General features: G+C 45.8%; 2 protein-coding genes across 6 annotated transcripts in view; one reads left to right on the top strand and one right to left on the bottom strand.

Annotated features, from left to right (window-relative positions):
- CEP83 (centrosomal protein 83) overlaps window positions 1-6459 on the top strand; it is a 182239-nt gene extending 175780 nt beyond the window's left edge. The window contains exon 17 of the mRNA XM_054664609.2: window positions 6441-6459. The gene's annotated coding sequence lies outside the window, so the exon portion shown is untranslated. The remainder of the gene's footprint in view (window positions 1-6440) is intronic.
- Window positions 1-18678, bottom strand: part of PLXNC1 (plexin C1) — a 158591-nt gene that overhangs the window by 23131 nt on the left and 116782 nt on the right. For all 5 annotated transcript variants that reach the window (XM_509270.8, XM_009426007.5, XM_054664607.2 and 2 more), the window contains exons 22-23: window positions 4931-5108; window positions 2182-2285 (exon numbers count right to left, since the gene is read on the bottom strand). In XM_509270.8, the coding sequence (XP_509270.2) occupies window positions 2182-2285; window positions 4931-5108 (282 nt within the window). The remainder of the gene's footprint in view (window positions 1-2181; window positions 2286-4930; window positions 5109-18678) is intronic.

The following is an 18678-nucleotide window of genomic DNA, read 5'->3' as shown; positions in this document are numbered from 1 at the left end:
GATAGAATGGGGCGAAATACTGAAATCGCCATTGCAAAACTATAACGGTGAAAGACATCTGAAAGGTGAACAGTGAAAAACATCTGAAACACACCTTTCAGATGCCTTTCACTGTTGGAAGACGGTGAAGCAGATGTGTTAGAAGACAGTGAAGAGATCTGACCTAACCAACTCCATCTTGCTTCTAACCTCCAAGCTGCTCTTGCTCATTTCTGGATGTAGACTGAACTAACTTTGGGAGGAACTTACAGTTTAAAACAAAGACAACAACAGCCCTTTCCCAAAACCACCTTCTTGCCTGGGGACTAGATTGCCTTCATAGGACTAACAAATTAGCCACAAGATTGGGATTGTGGTTTAGGAATCAGGCAGCTGGAGGCTACAAGATTCTGACTCTCCCCAAATTGCTCCTGGGGATAAAATCACTATTGTAAAACCTAAGACCAGTGCTTGAGATATTTTGCAGACCCTGCTTTTTTTTTTTTTTTTTTTTTTCCCCTGACATGGAGTCTTGCTCTGTCGCACAGGCTGGAGTGCCATGGCACCATCTCAGCTCACTGCAACCTCCGCCTCCCGGGTTCAAGCAATTCTCCTGCCTCAGCCTCCCAAGTAGCTGGGATTACAGATGTGCATCACCATGCCCGGCTAATTTTTTGTATTTTTAGAGACGGCGTTTTACCGTGTTGGCCAGGCTGGTGTTGAACTCCTGACTTCAGGTGATCCACCCACCTCAGCCTCCCAAAGTGCTGGGATTACAGGCGTGAGCCACCACGCCTGGCCCAGACCCTGCTCTTGATGGATCAGCTGGTACCACCCAGATCAATAAACTGGCTCATCTGATCTTGTGGCCCCCCACCCCAGGAACTGACTCAGTGCAAGAAGACAGCTTTGACTCCCTGTGATTTCATCTCTGACCTGACCAATCAGCACTCCTGGCTCACTGGCTTCCCCCAACCCACCAAGTTGTCCTTAAAAACTCTGATCCCTGAACGCTCAGGGAGACTGATTTGAGTAATAATAAAACTCCCGTCTCCCGTACAGCCAAATTACTTTATCTCAATTCCTGTCTTGATAAATCAGCTCTGTCTAGGCAATGGGGAAGGTGAACCTGTTGGGCAGTTACATTACAGGGACATGCTGGAAATAGTACCTGGGGTGGTGTAAGTACTTCATAAGCACTGACTATAATCAGCTGTCACTGCCCTCCTTCCCCCTCTCCATTGCCCCTCTCAAGTTTTGACTAGTCTAACACGCATGCTCTCCCTTCCCTGCTGGATGTGCCTGCACCCTAGCCCAGTCTGGCTAAATTCTCATTGTTTAGCTCTCAGCTCAGTCATAACCTCCTCCAGGAAGCCTCTTGGATTCTCCAAGCCACACAGCACTATTACACGCAAGGTGTTGACTCTACTTGTCTCTCCGTCCTTTTTTGCACCCCTTCCCCAGGGCTGCAGGCTCTGTGAGGGCAGGGACCTGGTCTTTGCTCCTCTCCCATGCAGCCCCAGCTCTTATCAGAGTGGATATTCAACAAAGATTCAGATAATACTGCTAAACAAGTGAACCCCAGTATCCCAGTGTGTTCAGGAACCTTCCCTGCCTCCTCTGTCTTGTTATGTGCAGGTTTCTCTGGCACTCAGATCTCTGAGAAGTCACGTGCACCCCTCACCGCCCTCGGCACTCACCCAGTATGTGGGTTAAGAGGCCAAAGGAAGTATCGCTCAATATTGCAAACAAACAGGAAATTTAGAACTTCTTCAGGAAGCAAGGACCTACACAAAAGGTTACAAGGTCTACTGTGAATGTTGTGGAGGGAGGCGAGGCTTGGGACTTCCAGGGCTTTGTTTAGCATCAGCACGCTTGTCACCCAGTGAAGGCTAAAGGATAACTCTTCTCTGGCTTTCCTAGACTTTTTTCCTAGGTTCTTTTCTGCTGAACCTCAGGGTGGAGAGAGTTCAGGAGATAGAAAATCATAGCCTTCTGAGAAGGGAATACGTGACAAGTACACTGTGAGAGCCCTTCATGGGCTTGTCTGCACAAGCAACGAAAGAAAACTTCAGCCCCAGACACGATCGATCTGCAAGTCATTCCAGGAAATGGGTGGGAGTCCTGGATGTTTTAAAAGAATGTCCATGGGACTAGGATTGGGGATGAGGAAGGAGACACGGGGTCAAGTCTTGCTCTTACCTCATAGTGGCCAATGGTGTTTAGCTTGGTGATTCCATCTTCAAGAATCACAGAGGAACTGTCGATGTCCAGAAGTTCTTTCTGTCGTGTGCCCACTTGAAGCTCTGAAAAAGAGCATTTTGTTCCTTTTTAGAGAGTTTTAAAATGCTACCACTTTACTTTCACAAATTTATGGATAACTAAAACTTGAATAAAGTGGTAAATCTTTGTTTGAAGGTGTAGAGATATCAGCCAGACTGGTAGCCTGAATTCTGAGTTCTGTTTTATTTTGTTGGTTTGTTTAGGGCTCTGATGTTTCAAACCACTTTTTCCCTGATAAGCCTGCAAGTAAAGCCACTGAAGACAAAAGAATGCATTCTATGAGGGACGACTAAGCTCTTCAACAAAAATTCCAGAAGCAAATTTGTATATGCTCACACTTGTGTGCCCATGTTCACAAAGAGAGGCATGATATGAACCATCTCTGTAGGCTCCTGTTCGGGGTGGAGGGGGAGGCATCAGTGTGCGAAGGTCCCAGCACCACAGGGTGCAGACTCTCTGGCCAAGGCTGCTAACCTATGCCTAGGTCAGCATGTGGCGCACAAATGTGATTTTTCTTTTTTTGGAAACTGCATGGTGTTTAATTATTATTTTAGTGTCAACTCAGTGCCAACATTTAAAGATTAAAAGATTGCACATAGGCTGGACATAGGAGCTCAGACCTATAATCCCAATACTTTGGGAGGCTGAGGCAGGGGGATTACTTGAGGCTAGGAGTTCAAGACCAGCCTGGGCAACATAGTGAGACTGTCTCTATAAAAATTTTTTTAAAAGTTTTTAAGTTGCATATAAAAAACTGGATATCTGATTTCTTAAAAAAAAAAAAAAAAATCGAACAGTCTAGTAATACAATCTGCAGTCCACATGGCAACCACTGAAGCAAATGGCACTGTCCCCTTGGATGGCGAGTCCCTTCCCATTAAGTGAAGCTCCACTGCTTTCTGTAGTCCCAGGCGGCTGACACCCCTTATGTATTTTCTGCCCCTTTGGGCATCTGAGTTTTTGAGTCTCTGCTGTAAGAGCTCCAAGCATAGCTGCTTCTGGTGTTGGATTTCTTTTTTTTGGTTTTGTTTTTTTTTTGGAGACAGGGTCTCCCTCCATTGCCCAGGCTGGAGTACAGTGGCGCAATCTGGGCTCACTGCAACCTCTGCCTCCCGGGTTCAAGCGATTCTTCTGCCTCAGCCTCCCAAGTAGCCGGGACCACAGGTGTGCACCACCATGCCTGGCTAATTTTTGTATTTGTAGTAGAGACGGGGTTTCACCATGTTGGCCAGGCTGGTCTCGAACTCCTGACTTCAGGTGATCCACCAGCCTTGACCTCTCAAAGTGCTGGGATTACAGGCGTGAGCCACCACGTCCAGCCTGGTGTTGGATTTCAGTACAGTTGATGGCTGGTTTCTGGAGGTAGTCTGGAAAATCAGCAGGCACACAGAAGCCTGACACAGCTGATAGGCTGTGTCCCCAGGCCCCCTGCTTGCTCTGCTCCTTGACTTCCTACTTTAGGAGGCAAGGGACACCCAAACTCAGGAAAAGAGTAAGGATGCTACTACCTGCTCATCAGTGGCAGGACCAAGACTGTCGGGCGGGGTATGCCCATGTCCTTTGTAGTGACAGCCACACATTTGCAAGATGTATGCTCAGAGCAAGGAAGCTGGGGGTCTGGGGTCAGGGTCACGGTGTCCTGGTTGGGGCTTCCCCTTTGATCCTGTATCTAACCAAATGAGCTAAAATGGTCCTCAAGCGACTCAACGGTCACCCAAGGAAGGAAGCAGAAGAGGGGTGCCTTAGCAGCCCTGCTTTCTTTAAAGCCACATCACCAAGTTGCCCCACATTTGCATGGTCTCAAACTTCCAAGACCCTGCCTCAAGGCTTTATCAATGGCCTTTTAGCAGGGGGCTGGACTGGGAGGGCCGAGTGGGAGGATTTTAATTGCCTGCTTAGTCAAGGCCTATAACTGTACATCAAGGGGAAGTGAACCTCGTTACACTGTCTGTCACCACCATGATTTTATTCTTCATTTCTGTCCCATTATCTGCTATAAAATCCCACGACAGTCTCCTGGGAGGACTGCACGGAGCTCAACTTTAAAATGTTGATGAACATTTGAGGGAAGTGGGGCCCTGTTAGCTTGCTCACGCATATGCTCTCCTTTGCAGTATACCAGTAGAGCCCGAAAATGAATTCATAGCAGATGCTGCTGCACACTGGGGGAGGACGGAGCATATACTTAATACAGGATGTGATTAGCAGAGAAAGATGACCTGTCTAGCAGGCTGGAGTTAACACCCAGAGTCTGAGCCACCCACTAATGACACGCTCAGTATCACAACAAACAAATCAAATGCCAATATGAAATGCAACACACGTGGAGGGCACTGTGTTGACACCTTTCTGTATTTCATGATGCAAGGTGATTCCGTGCAGTCTCAGGGTCTGCAATCTCATCAATCTGATTTACAGACGTAATATTTAAAGACAACAACAACAGATGCCATCTTTGAAGGACCATGCTTCCTTCGAAGAATCAGGATGCCCATGAGAGACCAAAGCAGTCTCTTGGCCCCTAGACATGCCCTCCAGGAACAACCTGGCTGTGTAAGTGTCACTGAATGGAAGCTGGTGGGGGCAGGGAGAGGGGACAGGGAGGGAGGGCAGGCAGGGAGGGACACTCATCAGGGCCTGGGACCACATAGCTCCCGCACCGCCTTACCAAGACCAATTTCATTAAGCTGAAGTCCATAAGGAGAGCCATTTTTGCTTAAGAATGCTTGGAAAATCTTTTCTTTGGCTTGGCCAATGGTGTCACAGTCGAGAACATTGACTGAAATATTCCGACAGACATCTGCACTCTCGTTTTCCGGGATTTTTTCAAAGACGACGTTTAATGCCTGCAAGAGTACAAACAGGTTTCCAAGTCTATTAGATAACTGCAATCTGAAAGGCATTTCATAAAAGACACAAACCTTAGCAAGTCCCACTAATACCTCTGACAGCACATTAGCAAACACTGTATTGCATTAGACTACTTTCATCTTTTCTCCATAATCCATTCTTTTCAGGGATAATGGAAAGGAAAACAGAAAGTTAAAACTCTCATTATAGAGCAAGCATTGAATAAATATACCTGAGAGTAAAATATACATATACACATAAATAGTCTAAAAATGGTAATTTGGCGATTTCTAATTTCTCCTCAAAAGAAAAAGAAAAAAAGAATTGGAAGGGTTCCACAGTAGATGAGGCAGATTGGTGATTATCTTTTTTATTAATAGGACCACAGAGTCCCAGAAGTGCAGTTCTAGGTGACAGGGAAGGTTACGAGGTCCCCATATTGACCATGCCAGAGGTCACTTTTTTTTCTGAGATGGAGTCTTGCTCTGTCACCCAGGCTGGAGTGCAATGGTGCTATCTTGGCTCACTGCAACCTCCACCTCCTGGGTTCAAGCAATTCTCCTGCCTCAGCCTCCCAAGTAGCTGGGATTACAGGCACATGCCACCATGCCTGGCTAATTTTTGTATTTTTTTAGTAGAGACGGGGTTTCACCATGTTGGCCAGGCTGGTCTCAAAGTCCTGACCTTGTGATCTGCCCACCTCAGCCTCCCAAAGTGCTAGGATTACAGGTGTCAGCCACTGTGCCTGTCCCAAAGAGGTCACTGTTTTAATATGCAGCATTAATTACAGGAACATTTATCTACCCCTCCGCTTTCAACATCCTCAGTCAGATGGTTTCCCCAGCCCTCATTAAAGCACTGAGATCCCCATCCCATACTATGATTCTTGCATTAATTACTTTACATTTCAGCACCATTACTTAACATTTTGTCAGTGAACATTCTCCCAGTGCAGCAAAACTTCAGAATCAGACTAATGGGGGAAGTAAGGCCTTTGTGCACGTGTGAAAACACAGAACTAGGGAATATTTCAAAACAAACTGAAAAGCAATTCCAAGTTTACTTTGTCTAAGAACAAATACATCTAAAACAACAAAGTTTTACCTGATACGTACCCTCACGGGAATTGATTCAGGGAAGAGCCAAGAGTATTTTGCAAATAGCATAACATAGCAGTTTAGATTCTAATGCACCTTGGTAATCACAAAGTCAGAAAGGCTTGGGTATGGTGTGAAATGCACAATTATTTAATGTTTTGAGCCTGGCTTAACAAGGGAATGTAAAATGATTAAGTAATGGGAATTTTGTTTTGTTTTTTTGGTTTTAAGGAGCGGAGAGTTTAACAGGCAAGAAGGAAGGGAGAAGACAGAAGGAAGATGCTCGCCCATACAGAGACAGAGGGAGGGGGGCTCCAAAGCCGAAAGAGGAGGTCCCCAAGTACTGTGGACACTAGCCAGGTATATATGCAGAGGCTGCAGGAGGCAATGTCTGACTTGCATAGGGCTCAGGGGAGAGATGAAAACACAAATCATATGGAAGATGGGAACCCTCAGGCCTACCTCAACTTAAAAATGGGTGTAATAACAGTACCGGCCTTTTAGCATTGTTAGGGAGATTAAATGTGATCATGCATTCAAGGGCTTAGCACAGGGCCAGGCTGCTGGGAAAGGCTTGATGATAATATCGGTAATAAAACCTGTACAATTACTATTGTTGGTATTAGTATCCATTCATTTGCAAACAGATTCAGCCCACATTGAACAGCTAGGACGCCCACTCCATGCTCAGTATCTGAATAAGGAGGAGGCTGCCAGCAATGAACCCAGTGGAAGCCAGTAGACTCCTGGCTTTCATCCCAGTCCACCGCAAGCCAGCTGGTGACCTCTGAGCCCATCCCTAACCAGCTGTGTAACCTCTGTGTATGTCGCTTTCTCATCTGCAAAGAGGGCATAACAACAGTAACCGCACAGTTCTTGGAACAGCATCTGGCATGTGAGCCCGTGACTTATGGACCACTGACGTGGATGTGGGGCTTCTGAAATTTCAGGAGGTTCTCAGGGGTGTATCTTGTCTTTAATGCTGCTATGATCTGAATATTGATGTCCCCCTAACTCCAGGTATTGAAATCCTAACCCCCAAGGTGATGGTACTTGGAGGTGGGGCCTTTGGAGGGGATTAGATCATGAGGGCAGAGTCCTCATAAATGGGATTAGTGCCCTTATAAAAGAGGCCTCAGCTGCCCTGCCCTTTCCACCATGTGAGGACCCAGCAGGAAGGCGCCATCATGAGAAAGGGGGCTCTCACAGGACACCAACTCTTGATCTTGGACTTCTCATCCTCCAGAACTGTGAGAAATAAGTTTCCATTATTTATAAGCCACCCAGTTTATGGTGTTTATAAAGAGCTGAGACAAACACCACTAAATCTTGCCCTTATAATCCTGTTGATAATTACGCAAGAGTAAATTTTGTTCTGGTCTCAACCAAATGATTAAAACTCTGAATCAGTGGAATCTGAACTCTGAGGTAAGCCGGTGATCTCCGTCTGGCCTGTACGAGTTTCCCTCCTACAACAGAGTCACTCCCTTGCCTGCTCTCAGAGAACCTTTGTGTTATGGGCCAGCCACCGACTAGGAAGGGGTTCAAAGGCCTGTCTGCTCACAAACAAGAAACAAAAAATACCAGACAGGAGAGAAGGCAGGGAGCTGGTGGGCAGAGTGTCTAGAAGGAACCAACATGTGAAGCCTCACACCCGAGCCCTCTCCTCACCTCCCTTTTCTAGAAATGTTTCCTGGATTATTATTCCCATCCCTGTTGTAGAGTGAGGGAACTGAGGCATGGAGGGGCTGAGAAACTCGCTCCAGGAACAGCTCACCAGTGGCAGAACCAGGAATTGAAGCCAGATTTGCCTAACTGCACAATTGGTGCCACAAACCCCTCGGCTATGCCATCCCCGCTTTACCACCCGCCCTCCCTCCCTCCTTCTGGTTCCACCTATAGCCCAGGAGCCCTCCTGACCCTCCAGAAACCCTGGCTTAGCCCAGGCTTTAAGCAATGTCCTAAGCTAAATTCCCCACACCAGTGGGAGGGGTGGGTGTGAAGGGGTCAATGCTGGTCCCACCACCTACGATCTTGTTGGGGTCTTGCCTTATTTCTCTGCAAGGTGATCTTCTCATGGTGGCGGGTAATTGCAGTTAAGCTACTTTAGTTTCTAAAGGGAAAGATGAATGGGAGGCACCTTTTAATTGGAGCTTCAGCAATCTCAGCTTGTTTAATAGTTTTATAAATATTTGTGAAACAGCATTCTATTACTACCTAAAGGCACTATTGTCTTTAACAAAAACACTTTTTTATGGGCAATAAATGTTCTTTTTAAAAACATAACCAAAAGAAAAAACACCCTTAACTGGATGTAAAATAATGTAAATCTGCCACTGCCTCCACAGCTGGATGGGTGGAAAAGAGGTAAAATGGCATTTTACAGAGTCCACAGGGAATTCTGAGAGTAAATTCAGACATAAATTGATATGTGTTCATTTTTCATGCTGCTAACACTTAGTGCTCAAACAGCAGTTTCTTAAGGCATAAGTACAGTTAAGGCCCTTGGGGTCAGCCTCTTAACACCTCCACCCCCAGGCTGGGAAAGTGCACGCGGGCCTCTGCTCTGTGATGGGGAGCAGATGCCTGTGCCATGTCAGACAGCGTGACATCACAGCATCTGCCCTCAGCCACTGTACCCCATCGGGGGAGACACCTCGATGGAAGCGCCATCTCTCCGGCTCCCACACTCCCACCAAAGCCCATTTAACCAGCATGTTCTCCTGCCCTATTTAGTATTAGGGCTGGGATGTCAGAGAGATGTTATGACATAGTCCTTGTTCTCAGATAATTCATGATAAATTTCAGAGACAAAAGCATCATCTGTGGGACAACAGTCACCCATCAGTGACTATCACCCTCAGCAAGTGTCCACAGAGGATTCTGAGTAGGGAGGACAGTGGGGGTCAGGGCCCTGAGTTCCAGGCCCAGCACCGGGCCACCTGGACCCTCCCATTCTCTGCTGCTCACCAGCTGAGGGAATGTAGGGAAGTCGTCTAACTTTGCTGAGCCTTAAAATCCTCACTGTTCCTATCTCAAAGGAGTGACAGGATCACTAAATAATGACACATAATAATAGCAAATTAAGGAGTGCTTTATAGGTGCCAGACATTGTTTTAAATGACGTGTGTGTATTTGTATATGTAAATCTCAGAAACAACCCTGTGAGGTAGATTCTTTTACTCATCCCCTTGTGGCAGATGAGAAACTGAGGCACAGAGAGGTTAAATAAATGGCACAAGATCAGCCAGCAAGAAGATGGTAGAACCGGGTACTCAAGCTCCGTGTTCTTAAAACACTCGGTGATCCTGCCTTTCGAAGTACAAGAATGTTTTGTAAAGTAAGCATGGTCCAAATCGATGGGATGGCATAATACCCAGAAAATACCCATGAAAGGCTAAAGAGCTGTGAAATGTACACTGGTCCCTTCCCCAGAAATCTGCCCTCTGTTTAGAGGGACTGCCCTGCCTCTTCCTATTTCCTTGGCAGGAAAGTGTCAGTAAGCTGCGGTGGCAGATCTGGTTTGTCGTCCAACCAGCAGCCATCCCTCCTCTGCTAACAAAGGCCAGGTCTGCACAGCAGTGGGTCCAGCCTGGGTTGGGAGGCATGATCAGCAGCAACTCCCTTCTCTTTCACCAGGGACTGGTCATGTAACCCAGCTCTGGCCAACACATAAAAGCAAGGGTTTTCTTTCTTTCTTTTTTAATAGACAGGGTCTCACTGTGTTGCCCAGGCTGAAATGCAGTGATGTGATCATGGCTTACTGCAGCCTCGACCTCCCAGGCTCAGGCAATCCTCCCACCTCAGCCTCCCACGTAGCAGAGACTACAGGTGCACACTGCCATGCTTGGCTAAATTTTTTTTTTTTTTTTTTTTTTAGAGACAGGGTCTTGCTGTGTTGCCCAGGCTAGTCTTGAACTCCTGAGCTCAAGTGATCCTCCCACCTTGGCCTCCCAAAGTGCTGGGATTACAGGTGTGAGCCACCACACCCTGTCGGAAGTCTTCTATCCAAACAAAAGGGGGAGTAGCGCTTGGAGCAGTGGCAGCCATCTTGTGACTAGGATGGCAGGGCCAGGAGGTACTGGGAGATGGTGACCCAGAGCTCTGACACCACGGAGTGTAGGGACCAGCTTGGAGCTCCTTCCCTCCAGACTTTCTGCTCTAAGAGGCAAGTCATGCTCTTACTATTTCAGGCATCCTTAGTTGAATCTTCTCTTACTTATAGCTGCATGTGCCAAACTGCCAGAGCTCATTTTGTGGATGCTGAGGTAGATTCGTCTATTGATGACCATTTACTTTGCACCTATTGTGTGCAGGGCACTGCAGGTGATACAAATCAGAACCTGTACTCATCCTGCTTGGGAAGTACTAGCAGACTAGTAGAAGAACTGTGGGGCATATACAACACATTCTAATGCCAGGTAGAATGTGGGAGGTATAGATGGAGCATTTTAGGGATTTAGAGAGATACCTCTTTTAGGTCGGCAGGGGGTTTTCAAACAGAGAAATCAAGGAAGGCTGCATGGAGGAGGCAGCATTTGAATTGGGTCTGCAAAGAGCTGCAGTTCATGAGGGAGGCCCCTGGACCATGGAGACACTTGGCTTCCAGTCTCTAATTAGACCGGTGAGCAGGAAGCTTCAATCACTCACTCAGGCTATCAGGTCGGGAAGTCTACAGAAAAAAATCCCACCTTCTTTGGGTGGAAGTAGGGGTGGAAGACTTGTAGCCCAGGCCTGCCTTCCAAAACCACCTCCTGCCACCTGAAAGAGAGTCCCTGTACTATCCATAGGAAAAAAATATGGTAAAGAAAAGAATATGGTTCTATATTTGTAATAATAAGGACCAGCACTTATTGAGTGCTTACCATGTACTGAGAATGCAATCATAGGTTCATTCAATCCTCACAACTGCTCTATGAAGCAGGTGCCATTATTAGCCTCATTTAATAGATGAGGAAACCGAGACCAGAGAGATTTAGAAGCATGTCCAAAATCATGGAGCCGGTGGGAGTCGTAACTAGGACGTGTCCTGACTCTGAGCTGCGAAGCAAAGAGGCCAGCCAAGGTGATGAGCCTCCCAAGGGCAGTTCCCCTCTGCTTGAAGGCCTCAATCAATGCCCTCCCAGGAGACAGGCTGGACATAGGCGATCTGGTAGAGGAGGCTTGACCTCCTCACCCCAGCTTGATATTGAACCCCACAGAACCCACTGAATCTGGAGCACCCTGTGCCTCAGGTGCCACCCAAGGACATTTTTACAGAGCTTCTGTTCACCCAGAATAAAGGTGACATTTCCCAGCCTCTGCTTCTGCCAGGTGTGGCCAGTATGCTCCAGATTCAGTGGGCTCAAATGATCCTCCCACCTTGGCCTCCAAAGTGCTGGGATTACAGGTGTGAGCCACCATGCCCAGTGGGAAGTCTTCTATCCGAACAAAAGGGAGAGTAGTGCTTGGAGCGGTGACAGCCATCTTGTGACTAGGATGGCAGGGCCAGGAGGCACTGGGAGATGGTGACCCAGAGCTGGCCTCTTGGCTTCGCAGCTCAGAGTCAGGACATGTTCTGGTTATGACTAAGTCCTGGCCAATGACATTAAGTAGATATGTTATGTGGCACTTCCTTAAAAGATGGCTGGTGACCATCTGCCCTCCTTTCTACAGCCCTGCTTACATCCTGCTGGCTGGGATGGGGAATGAGGCTGGGGTGAGCAGACACTTAGAATATGAGGACAAGAGAGGAGCAGCTGCTCTACCAGCCCTGCACTGCCCACCCAGAATGCCACCAGGGAGAGAACTCAGCTTCTCTGTTGCTGAAGCCACAGACATCTTGGGTCTCTGTTCTGTACAGCTGAACTGCATCCTGATTGATTTGGGAATGATGCCTATTACCAAGGAGGGTTATGAGAAAGAAAAGGCTATTGGAAAATGTATGGTCCAGAAGGCCCAGGAAGAGGGCCAGGCTGGAAGGGCCTGGCCCCTTTGTAGCATGTCAGCCATCAGCCTCTCACAGGTTATCACGGTCGCCTCCTGTTCACATCTGCCCAATGGGATACTGTCTGCCACAGGTTGTAAACATCCCATCACAGGGGTCGTATGTAACATTTTTAACAAGAACATAAGCACACAGGCACCCAAGAAATGCTTTTCATGATGATGGAATCAGCTAATCAACTCCCCCACATCCCACATCATCAATAAATAACCAACCAAAAAGAATACTGACGGGACACTTTCTGCTTAGCGAAGCTTACAGGAGACAAGAGAAAAGCACACCTCAGACAAGGAAAACTGAATCAAAAAAGAATGAGCACCTACTTCATGCCAGGCAAGATGGCTAGACGCAGTACATGTATTATTTTCTGACCTCACCACAAATATGCGAGGGCAGGTTTTGGTCATTGCCTGTTTACAGAAGAGGAAACAGGTTTCGAGAGGTTGAGAGACTTGCCCAGAGTAAAGTGGCTGAGCCCAGATTCAAACCCAAGACTATCAGACTCCAAACCCCACCTCTTCTGCACACGGCCTGGGAACATGTAACTGCATTCCCCTTTCACTACCGGTTTTACCCATCGTCCCGTCACATGATTTGGTGGTTTTGGGTATTGAGGAGGCAGAGAGGATAAGGCTGCAGGGGGCTGGCAGGATGAATCGAGGGCAGGGGAACAGGTCTTTTCCCACATGGGAAGATGATCTGGCTACCTCACTGTCTCCTCAACCATATTCTTGGCTAATAAAAGCAGGAACGTTGCTGCCTCCTTTCTGTAATACCTTATAATGCCTAGAAAGTAACTGTAAGATAATTTATTACAAACTGGCAACTTTATCATAAAAGGCCTTGGAGCAATAATTGCTTTCATTAAATAAAACCTATAAAATATATTTCTAATTTTATTTCAGGGCCGAATGAAAGTCAAGAGAAAAGCCTAGTTCTTATACCAACCTGAATTAAAGAGAGAGGAAACAAGAAAGAAAATTCAGTTTCAGAAGTTCCGTAGAAGCAGCATGAGGCCAGTTAGAAGTGCAAGTCTGAGGGAAACTTCTGATCTAAGCTTCTTTCCAAGCCAGAGTCAGCAGTCCTGGGACATTCTGCCTGATGTTCCCCTTTGAGCTGCGCTTGCCCATCCAGCCTCCCCTCTTCACTCTGCTCCCCTTTTCCTTTCCCCACAAAGATCCATAAATCACAGCTTCCTGGATCAAGGGATCTGCTACTCTAACGGAAGAGTAAGGGTTGGAGGACAGGGTAACGAGAGCCTTTTTCCATTAAAAAAAAAAAAGTATTGGAGATAATTTTCTCAAATTTAGGTTTCTCTCACCAATTTTTCTATACTTGCTAGCATTTGCTAATGTTTTGTCCATCCTAGAATCAAGTATGAAGAGCTGTCTGATTTAGCCCAAGATACTGATTTTAGTATTCACGGTATTTGCGGGTGCAGGGTTGGGGGTGGGGGTGGGTGTTGTGTGTTGGCAAAGAGCCCCATGAGTTTCAGACTTGTAAATAGTGGCAAGGCATTTCCATTGCTGTGTCCCAGAAGGGGAGGAAAGAGGCCAACCTGTTTGTGTGTTTGTGGGAGGGAGGATTCTGGTTCCTATTCTCTACTATGTCAAGCTCTAGATTAAAGGCCAACAAACTTTCTGCAAAGGGCCAGAAAGTATTTAAGACTTAAAACCCATATGATCTCTGTGACAACTACTCCACTCTGCACTGTAGCAGGAAAGCAGCTATAGACAATAAGGAAATGAACAGGTGTTCCAATAAAACTTTATAAAAATAGGCAGAGGGGCCACATTTGGCCCACAGGCTGTTGTTTGCTGGTCCCTGCTCTAGATAACAGTACCTTCAAATGGAATGCTAACTTTGACAACAGCAACAAGACAAATCTGGAAAATGCTTTCTATCTCCGCCATGACTTGTGATAAAATTTACCATTCTCTGAGGGGTACAAATATAAATAATGATCCTAACAATAACATAATAGAGTCACATTTGAGCTATAAAGAAAAAAAGTAAATTCTTTTATATTTAGATAACTAAATTATTTTCTAATTCCAAGATTACAGGCATGAGAAGAAAGTGTATGAAGAGGAAAGTCATTTAAAGCACCCATTACATGTTAATTTTTCATTTTCCATGACTTGCCATCAACGAGGGAATGACTTACCTAAAATGATTGTAAAAAGTGGTTTCACTCTTTGATCAGGAAGCTCAGAACACTAACTATGAAGTTAGTAATGGTTTCAGTACTATTGCAAGTCATAATGGAAATGATTTGCACTATGGTAGAGAGAAAAATAAAAAGCTCAAGAATTGTTAATTAACTTCACTGTTTCTCCACAAATGGTAGGAGTATTAAAAACAAGATTGCTGAAGTGCAAACATCAGGATTTAATGAACAATGGGATGTAATTGAAGTAACAGAGAATGACTTAATCGGGACAGCGGGTTGTTTAATTACGGGGCTAATGGATCTTCTGCAAGGACAAACTAAATGGAACAGAAGCAGCCAGCACTGGTGGGCAGAGCACTGTTAAAGGAAGTATACTAGTAAGAAACTCCTGGTGGAGACACCTAGGGCTCTGTTGTATATGAGATATTTTATTAAACGTAATTGTCCCAAAATGGTAACTGCTAGAGAAAGAGACAGACTGGGGTAGGCTGGCATAAACCTTCAATAAATCAAATTGGAGGCATTAATATTTCTGCAGGCATGTACTTGTGCTTTTTCAAGAATTTCTAATAATCTTGAAAACTGTCTTATAGATAGGAGAATGAAGGCAATAATATTTTTGTCGGAACAGTTTTCCAGGGTGCCAAGATGCTATCTCTCAGATACAGCAGATTGGCAAGCTCGTTTTCTGAGTTTAAGAGTTCAAAAAACCATTTCACACTTAACTTTGATTACAAGTCAACCTTCTCTTGCTAATTCAGCATGCTTGCTACGAGTTATTGGTTTTTCTCATCTCTTCCTGAAAGTGAAGCAAATGTCCCTTCTCCCATGTGAAATCCTCAAACTTTCACTAACTCCTCCAAAGTTCCACTCGACAAAACGCAAGCTGAGTGAGTCTGAGATACTCCATCAACAAAATCAAACATGTTCAAAATTTTGCAAAGGGGAAAAAAAACCAGCAGAGCAATAGGTCTTATTCTCGGCCGGATACAGTTGCTCACACCTGTAATCCCAGCACTTCGGGAGGACAAGGCAGGTGGATCACTTGAGGCCAGGAGTTCAAGACCAGGCTAGCCAACATGGCGAAAACCCGTTTCTACTAAAAATACAAGCATTAGCCTGGCATGATGGCAGGTGCCTATAATCCCAGGTATTTGGGAGGCTGAGGCAGGAGAATCGCTTGAACCCCAGAGGCGGAGGTTGCAGTGAGCCAAGACTGCGCCACTGCACTCCAGCCTGCACTACAGAGTGGTATTCCTTAAAGAAAAAAAAAGGTCTTATTCTCTTCCAGCTGTCCGATCTGAATTCCTAGATATTAAGAAAAGACTAAAGTCCTGTGTGTGCACAGCCCTACCCCTGGTGCTGACATTAGGGAGGATGCAGATATCAGGGCATTCTGTCTCACTGGTGCCTCATTAAACACCAGCCTGGAATGCTTGATAGAGAAGGATGGTTTCTTATGGTCCTGGAGGAAGTATGGCTCTAGGGGACTTTGCTTGGATTTTTGGCAAGACAGAGGAATTTTCTTCTCAATATGCAAGAAGAGAACATTACTTCCCAGGGCCTGTTTGTTAGTGTCATGATTTCATGTATAAGAAATTGGCGAGATGCCTTTATGTTCTAGAAAATCCCCCACACCTCAGGGAGAACACATCCTCATCTGAGAGGTGTGAAAGCTAACTTTTAGATTGCTATATGAGGTGCTGTGCTTCTGAGCATTTAGCTGAACACGAGTTTGGGGGCCTTTTTTCCAAACGTGTCCCTGCCTTGGCACTAGGTTCTGTCATTTCAAGTGGTTCGTGAGGATGCTCTTGATTTCCGACTTTCCTTTCCTTGAAAGAATCTGCCCCCAACCTCCCGCCTCCCCAGCACACAAGGACACACAGAATCAGTTTGTTCACCGCACCTTGGTTTTCAATTACATAAACCACCTCAGGCAAATTTGGGAAATCAAGTCCTAAAATGGCTGGGTGTACATGCTTGGGAGGGGTAGGTGGGGGAAGTGAAAAAGAGGGGGAGGAGGGAAGGGAGGAAGAAAGAAAATTAGAAATATGGTGGTTCAGGCTGGGGGAAATGCCTGAAAGGAAATGAAAAACTTAAATTTTTTATATTGACCTTCTGCTAACAGTTTGTCACACAAGCATAGAACGGATCATGTGCCTTCTCTGCAGCTTCTCGTACAACCGCCAACCATGAAAGGGGGGCTGGGCCAGGCCCCATAAGAGGCACTAACAATCATTTTTAAAGGCAAGGCCCCTAAAAACAAGTGGCCCATTCCTTTTCAAGGCTCAAATCTTATGTACCGGCAAATCTGAATTTGAAAAGGAAGATTTATGTGGATTTCTGAAATCATGATTTTCCATTACCCTTTTCCCCAGGGGCTATAAAGAAAAAAAAATTTCAAGAGTCGACATGAATTTCTTCAGCATCAAGTAACATTATGATGATGAGTTGAGTGTTAACAAATCAGAAACACATGGTCTTAATTGACTGTGAAATAAATAATGTTTCAAAATGAAAGGGAGAAAACACGTTCAGATGTAAAGCATTAAAAAGGCTTCAAAACCTCAAAAGTTGCCTCAGACATCTGACTTCTTCCTGATTCCAACCCATCTTCTCCTTTCCTGTCTTTCCTGTTTGGGTCCGGTGTTGTCTCATGACTGAAATGCTGGAGGATTCCCGACTATAATCATTTGCAAATATTTCTCTTTGGAGACCTTTGGGGCTTCTAAAATGTCTTAAAGTAAAGGCATGAACATCTTCTAGGTTAGGAATGACAAGCCCAGGATCAGCGAAAGGTGAGTCAACAGGCCCTGTGCAAAGTTTGTCTCTTGTTCTCCAAGATACCCAGTGGTGTCCAGGCTGAACACACATCAGAGATATCTGGAAGGTTTACAAAATACATCCAAGCCTGGGCTCCCTCCCCAGAGATTCTGATTCAGTCAGTCCCGAGGGAAAGCCCGGGCACTGGTATATTTGGACCTGCATTTTAAACAAGGGTTCAATGAGATCTGGATCAAATGGAATAAAGTTTTAGGTAGCACTCACATGCCCAGCAATGTTCTAAGTGCTTTTTATAATACTGACTCTTAATCCTCAAAACACCTCATGAGATGGGTAGGAACCATGACCATCATTTCCATTTCACATGTGAGGAGAATGAGGCATAGAGAGGTTTAGAAACTTGCCCAGCATTACACAGCTAACCAGTGGCAGAGGCAGGATTCCAAAATGTCTGGCCCCAGAGTCCATGCTGTTAACCACTCTACCAACAGTTGTTAAGCAGCACCCGCAGCATCAGGAAGCTGGTTAGAGAAGTGAATTCTCAGGCCACAGCCTGGATTTACTGCATCAGAAACTCCAGCATGCTGCCTAGCGACTGGTGTTTAGTGAGCTTTCTGGGCGATTCTACTAGATGCTCAAGTTTGAGAACCAATGTAGCCCACTCTCCGGCCTCTCAGATGTGGATGGGTGTATTGACACAATTCAGAACGCTGAGAAGTGTTGACTTTCAGCTCAGCTTCCCGCTCTCGGATGGCAGCTGTGCATGGTGCCATCTTTGATGGAGGGGTGAGCCGCATCTGGCAGTGGCAGAAAACTTGAAACAGCTGACCTACAGACTATTCTCCCACTAGAGGACATAACCATAACACGCTCCACGGCAAAGTGGTGCCTTCTCCAATTAGGGAATGAATTCTTCCCAGATGACACTGCAGTCCCCACCATCCAGAGCAAAGCCACAGGAGACTCAGCTCTCTTAATGAGCAATTCCCAAACCCCACTGTAATCTTTTCCTCCTCCACTAACGAGATTGTGAAGAAGCCCAGAATCTTCATAAAGCTAAAGATCAAACCAAAACACAGCAATCTCTTCTCCAAGTCTCTACTAACAGAAAAGCATAGAAAATTCCTAATTCTAAAGTTACCTTCCCTGCTTGGCTACCTCTCTGAAATTCCCAAATGTGCCCCAAACTGGGCTTTCTTTCTTTCTTTAGGAAGGGCATGGGGTGGGTGCGGTGGGGATGAATTAGAAAGAAGTTCTCAAGCGGGTGAAACCCTCCAGCAGCTAGGCAATCATCTTCCTGTAGTGATTTACAGCGTTCCTCTAAAAATATCTATGAGATCACAGTACATTAAGTGCATGACACCAAACATTTGTAACTAATCCATGAAAATAAAGGGCGTCACGTTGCATGGGGAACACGGTGGAATTTGTCTTGTGTTATCATTCTAAAATAAGACGGCCTCAATTTGGTTGAAATATATCTTCACACATTGTCTTCCCAGAGCAGAGCCATTTGAGAAATTCTG

This window comes from Pan troglodytes, chromosome 10, assembly GCF_028858775.2.
Source record: "Pan troglodytes isolate AG18354 chromosome 10, NHGRI_mPanTro3-v2.0_pri, whole genome shotgun sequence".
NCBI lineage: Eukaryota > Metazoa > Chordata > Mammalia > Primates > Hominidae > Pan > Pan troglodytes.
Note: the sequence above shows the minus strand (reverse complement) of the source record. Positions and strands in the feature narration are given on the sequence as shown.